This window comes from Myotis lucifugus, unplaced genomic scaffold, assembly GCF_000147115.1.
Source record: "Myotis lucifugus unplaced genomic scaffold, Myoluc2.0 scaffold_302, whole genome shotgun sequence".
In the NCBI taxonomy this organism is placed as follows: Eukaryota; Metazoa; Chordata; class Mammalia; order Chiroptera; family Vespertilionidae; genus Myotis; species Myotis lucifugus.
Window position 1 is genome coordinate 430,044 of NW_005871350.1, and position 6,268 is coordinate 436,311.

General features: G+C 48.8%; 1 protein-coding gene across 1 annotated transcript in view; it reads right to left on the reverse strand.

The window, feature by feature from the left end:
* Nucleotides 1-6,016, reverse strand: part of LOC106699082 (obscurin-like) — a 63,038-nt gene extending 57,022 nt beyond the window's left edge. The window contains exons 1-3 of the mRNA XM_023763819.1: nucleotides 5,905-6,016; nucleotides 5,057-5,332; nucleotides 2,085-2,360 (exon numbers count right to left, since the gene is read on the reverse strand). Of these exons, the coding sequence (XP_023619587.1) occupies nucleotides 2,085-2,360; nucleotides 5,057-5,332; nucleotides 5,905-6,016 (664 nt within the window). The remainder of the gene's footprint in view (nucleotides 1-2,084; nucleotides 2,361-5,056; nucleotides 5,333-5,904) is intronic.
* Between the last annotated feature and the right edge of the window lie 252 nt (nucleotides 6,017-6,268).

The window sequence follows — 6,268 nt, forward strand, 5'->3', positions numbered from 1 at the left end:
CTGTGCATCCTGAGCCTGTCTCTTTCATGGTTTGGATGACTCACAAAGTGGTGGGCCTTTGCTATGTTTGCGGTCTTTACTGTTTGCTCTTCTGCATGTGTCTGTTCATGGGCATTTTGGACACCATAATATTTCTCCCCACTCCCACCAAGTCTAATAATTTATCTTTTGCGTAGGTCATATTATCAGAATTTCACTTCAGTTTTTTCACACTTTTGTATGTTTCTCTTTATTTCCTGCTTTCCTGCTGACAAAAGTGGTGACTGTGAGCCCCGTTGCCTGGTCCCTGATCTCACAGGCACAGCTTTCAAGTGTCACTTAGTGTGATTAGCTGGTTTTCCTTCAGTGTCATTTATCAGAAGAAGGATGAACGGTTTTATTTCTAATTGGCTAAGAATCTGCGGCATGAAGAGATATTGATAAACTATTTCTTCCACATTTCTGACATTAAATGTTATCAAACTCAACTCTGCATTGATGAGGCGATCGCTTCATACTTTAGTTTCAATCTGCTCACGGCATGAGGTATGTTGATTTGCTGACCTTTGTAGTGCTCACACACCCGGGCCCTGTCTTTCATTATAGTGCATCGTCCTCTTAATACACTGCCGATTCATTTTGATACTACTTAGCTTCAGATTTCGGCCTTGGTCTCCACAATGCATTGGCCAACTATTTCCACTCTCCCTATCAGATGTGGTGATAGATGCCATGCTGTTGCCACATAATAAACCAGAGACTCTGTGTCCTTCTCTAGCTCTAGAAGGATCTCCATGAACATGCAATACTTTCCTTACGGAATAGTTCATATAATTTTCCAGTGGAGCCACTGGGGTGTCATCTTCACCTATAAGATCTTTTTTTTCCTTTTTTTTTTTTTTTTTACTGTGGTTCCATTTATTGAAACGGTTGTAGGACCATTTGAGCTGTCAAAATCGTATGCCACTTTTCATATAGTTTTCTAATAATCTGGTCAATTTCTCAAAACTTTACAGATTTACTCCTACAAAACACCTTGTCATATTCTCCTAACGTAGCAATGACAAATGTTTGGTGGATTTTTTTTTTGTATCTATACACACCCACAAGCTGTTGTACACACTTGTAACACCAAACTGTTAGTTGGAGGCACCTGGATGTCGAATTGAGGTTAAAACTCTCCTCACTAAATGAAAATACAGTTAGTTCACAGACATCTCTGTGAACACCATGGACAGGGACAAATACACATGTGTCCTTAGGAAATACTATGACATAAATACTGACTCAACAGTCAAGGGCTATCACTATAGTTACTTGTCTTCAACAAGGCATGCAGTGCGGGAGAAGCTCCTGATTCCTCTCCATGTCCCAATCTGGTATACATCAGAGTCCCAGGGGATTCTGACACAGGACTCAAAAGAAACCGAGATGTACTTTCGGAGGAGAATTCCAGACCTCACAGGTACAGGACCCCGACACACACGTGCCAATCCTCTGGTCTCTGTGTACTTTTTTGCACAGATCTTGCAAGAAAACACGGATCTAGATTTTGCGACAAGTGAGGATCCAGTAACTTCTCCATCCACATGCAAAGGAGTGCCCTAAGAAACTACAATTTGCTACCACACTGTTCAGTCTGAGATGGATCCAAGTAAGATTGGGTGGCAGCAACTTCCCCACATTCTGTTGTAATGAAATTCAAATATGTCTGCCCGTGTTGCTGGCTGTGGGCATCTGGGAGCTACCAGGACTTGGGGAGTAGGAAATTCACATAACACAGGTAAGAGAGGTCTGGTCTACCTCAGACTCCACGTGAAAGGTAGAGCCCGAGTTCCGGCTGGAGAGGGGCACCCAGAAGTCTCTGGCAGGTGCTGGGAACTATGACTGAGCAAAACCTGAGCACCACTCAGCTTGTACAGGAAGACCTCTCCCTCTGCTCACACTCTGCCCACCCAGCCTGGTCTGGCCCCACCACTGGGATGATACGGGAGATGGAGGATAGAAGGCTAAAGAGGTGAGGTCCAGTGGAAAGAGCCCCAGGTGTGTCCGGCTGTAGTCATTACCTACACACAAGGCTAAGTTAGTGCCACCAAAGAACCGACCTGGGACATCTAGGTTGAAGGTGACCTTCTGGCCCCCGGCCTCGCAGGTGTACTCCCCGCTGTCCCCCTTCGCCGCCTGCTGCAGCACCAGCCGCCGGGTGCAGCCCGTGGCCTCCACGCGCACTTTCGAGCTCCCGCTCAGCTTCTTGCCATCCTTGTACCACGTCACCTGCGTCTGAGCCTGGGCCACCTCGCAGCTCAGCGTGGCACTGGCCCCGGCCGTGGCCTTCACCTCGCTGTGTGCCGACTGCTCCTTGGCAAACACCACCGTGGGCTCTGGGGACAGGGAGGGATGCACAGGGTCAAAGATATTTTCTAAATCACGAGGACAGCACTGGGAAAGGAAGGACTAAGCAGGGACGTGAAAATTCTCAAGGCTCTGTGTGACCCGCAGAAGCCCCAGCACCTTCTCAGCACAACTGGCTCACTCATCTGCACATGGACCACTGCCCAGGGGCGGTCCCCGCTGGAGACACCGTGAAGGACTTCTCCGGAGCACACACCCTCCAGCAGAGGGACTTCAGGCCACGAGGTGTGCACACACCCTCCCCAGGTGACCACGTCTTTCCCGGTTGTGCAGGGACCATTCCCACCCAGCGAGGGACAGTTCCTGGGCTCCACCTCCCACCCGCACTCCCTGTGTCACCTGCTGGCCACCTAGGGCACTGAGCTGTGCCTCCTGAGCCTGTCTCTTCCATGGTTTGGGTGACTCACAAAGTGGTGGGCCTTTGCTATGTTTTCGGTCTTTACTGTTTGCTCTTCTGCGGTGTGTCTGTTCATGGGCATTTTGGACACCATAATATTTCTCCCCACTCCCACCAAGTCTAATAATTTATCTTTTGCGTAAGTCATATTATCGGAATTTCACTTCAGTTTTTTCACACTTTTGTATGTCGCACTTTATTTCCTGCTTTCCTGCTGACAACAGTGGTGACTGTGAGCCCCGTTGCCTGGTCCCTGATCTCACAGGCACAGCTTTCAAGTGTCACTTAGTGTGATTAGCTGGTTTTCCTTCAGTTCATTTATCAGAAGAAGGATGACCCCTTTTATTTCTAATTGGTTAAGAATTTGAGGCATGAAGAGATATTGATAAACGATTTCTTCCACATTTCTGACTTTAAATGTTATCAAACTCAACTCTGCATTGATGAGGCGATCGCTTCATACTTTAGTTTCAATCTGCTCACGTCATGAGGTATGTTGATTTGCTGTCCTCTGTAGTGCTCACACACCCGGGCCGTGTCTTTCATTATAGTGCATCGTCCTCTTAATACACTGCCGATTCATTTTGATACTACTTAGCTTCAGATTTCGGCCTTGGTCTCCACAGTGCATTGGCCCATACTTTGAATTCTCCCTATCAGATGCTGGTCGCCGAAACCGGTTTTGCTCAGTGAATAGAGCGTCGGCCTGCGGACTGAAAGGTCCCAGGTTCGATTCCGGTCAATGGCATGTACCTGGGTTGCGGGCACATCCCCAGTAGGAGATGTGCAGGAGGCAGCTGATTGATGTTTCTCTCATCAATGTTTCTAACTCTCTATCTCTCTCCCTTCCTCTCTGTAAAAAATCAATAAAATATATTATAAAATAAATAAAATAAAAAAAGATGCTGGTGATAGATGTCATGCTGGTGCCATGTAATAAGCCAGAGACTGTATTTCCATTTCTAGCTCTAGAAGGATCTCCATGAACAAGCAATAATTTCCTTGCAGAATAGTTCATACAAATTTCCAGTCGGGCCACTGGGGTGTCATCTTCACCTATAAGAGCTTTTTTTTGTGGTTCCATTTATTGAAACGGTTGTAGGACTATTTGAGATGTCAAATCTTATGCCACTTTTCATGAAGTTTTCTAATAATTTGGTCAATTTCTCAAAACTTTTCACATTTACTGCTACTAAATAATTTGTCATATTCTCCTACACTAACAATTAAAAACATTTGCTGGATTCTTTTTGTATCTATACACACTCACGAGCTATTATTGTACACAGATATAATACCAAACTGTTAGCTAGAGGCACCTGGAAGTCGATTTGAGGTTAAAACTCTCCTAGCAAAATGAAAATACAGTTAGTTCACAGACATCTCTGTGAACACCATGGACAGGGACAAATACACATGTGTCCTTAGGAAATACTACGACATAAATACTGACTCAACAGTCAAGGGCTATCGCTATAGTTACTTGTCTTCAACAAGGCATGCAGTGTGGGAGAAGCTCCTGATTCCTCTCCATGTCCCAATCTGGTATACATCAGAGTCCCAGGGGATTCTGACACAGGACTCAAAAAGAAACCGAGATGTACTTTAGGAAGAGAATTTCAGACCTCAAAGGTACAGGTCCCCGCCACACGTGCAGATCTTGTGGTCTCTTTTTAATTTTTGCACAGACCTTGCATGAAAACACGGATCTAGATTTTGGGACAATGAGGATTCAGTAACTTCTACATCCACATGCAAAGGAGTGCCCTACAAAACTACAATTTGCTACCACACTGTTCAGTCTGAGATGGATCCAAGTAAGATTGGGTGGCAGCAACTTCCCCACATTCTGTTGTAATGAAATTCAAATATGTCTGCCCGTGTTGCTGGCTGTGGGCATCTGGGAGCTACCAGGAATTGGGGAGTAGGAAATTCACATAACACAGGTAAGAGACGTCTGGTCTACCTCAGACTCCACGTGAAAGGTAGAGCCCGAGTCCCGGCTGGAGAGGGGCACCCAGAAGTCTCTGGCAGGTGCTGGGAACTATGACTGAGCAAAACCTGAGCACCACTCAGCTTGTACAGGAAGACCTCTCCCTTCTGCTCACACTCTGCCCACCCAGCCTGGTCTGGCCCCACCACTGGGATGATATGGGAGATGGAGGACAGAAGGCTAAAGAGGTGAGGTCCAGTCAAAGAGCCCCAGGTGTGTCCGGCTGTAGACATTACCTACACACAAGGCTAAGTTAATGCCACCAAAGAACATACCTGGGACATCTAGGTGGAAGGTGACCTTCTGGCCCCCGGCCTCGCAGATGTACTCCCCGCTGTCCCCCTTCGCCGCCTGCTGCAGCACCAGCCGCCGGGTGCAGCCCGTGGCCTCCACGCGCACTTTCGAGCTCCCGCTCAGCTTCTTGCCATCCTTGTACCACGTCACCTGAGTCTGAGCCTGGGCCACCTCGCAGCTCAGCGTGGCACTGGCCCCGGCCGTGGCCTTCACCTCGCTGTGTGCCGACTGCTCCTTGGCAAACACCACCGTGGGCTCTGGGGACAGGGAGGGATGCACAGTCAGAGGCCCCACAGAGGTGAGCCCTGAAGCCACAACGAGGCTCAGACACAGGCAACCACAGGTCCCCATGAGGATCTTTTGTGATCGGGTACTACAGCACAGCCCTCCCAGGCACAGGGGGCCTGACTGTTGCCTCAGTACAGAGGGAGGCATAGGGGGCTGGCAGAGCTTCTCCTGGGGGCAAGGAGGGTGCAGCAGGACTCAGAGAATGCACCAAGTGGCCTCAGGGGCTTCTAGAAGTAGCCAGGACCTCACAATCACTGAGATCCAAATCTATCCCGCTGAGGATGCTGCCAGCACCTTCTGGGTCCTCTCAGCCTCCTTTGATCTTTAAAAGGAAAACGAATACTTCACAGTTCCTTCTTATTTTGCATTGTTCATCCATCTCAGTGTTAATTTTGTGGGTAATTTCTTTTCCCAAATCGAAGCAGCTGTCCCACCCCAGGCATTCACATAAGCAATGAAGAGCCTGGCAGCTCTACCTTGCAAGTCCCAGATGCAGCCAGACCTTCTCCCCACCCACCAAGCCCTAGCGTTGCCCACTCACCACAGACACGCAGCTGGAAATCCACCGAGTGCTCGCCCACGCGGCATGAATAGGTGCCCTCGTCTTGCCCTGGTGACTGAGTTGGCCACCAGTCGATGCCGTGTGCCCACATCCTCCTGTGAGAAGTGCGGAGGAGTGGGCCGAGCTCGAGCCATCCTTGAACCATCTCACTGTCACATTGGGCCTCCGCAGGTCTCGCATTCAAGTGGGCCCGGACCCCCGGCAAACGTGTTCCACGCAGCACCTGCGATTCTTTTGGGCAGAAGGGTGTTATCTGCGATGGCCACTGGGGTAGGAGGTAAGCCTATGAGACACACTAGCAATGGATGTCCAGTTGAAACCTTGGCTCAGCCAGCCAGGCCCC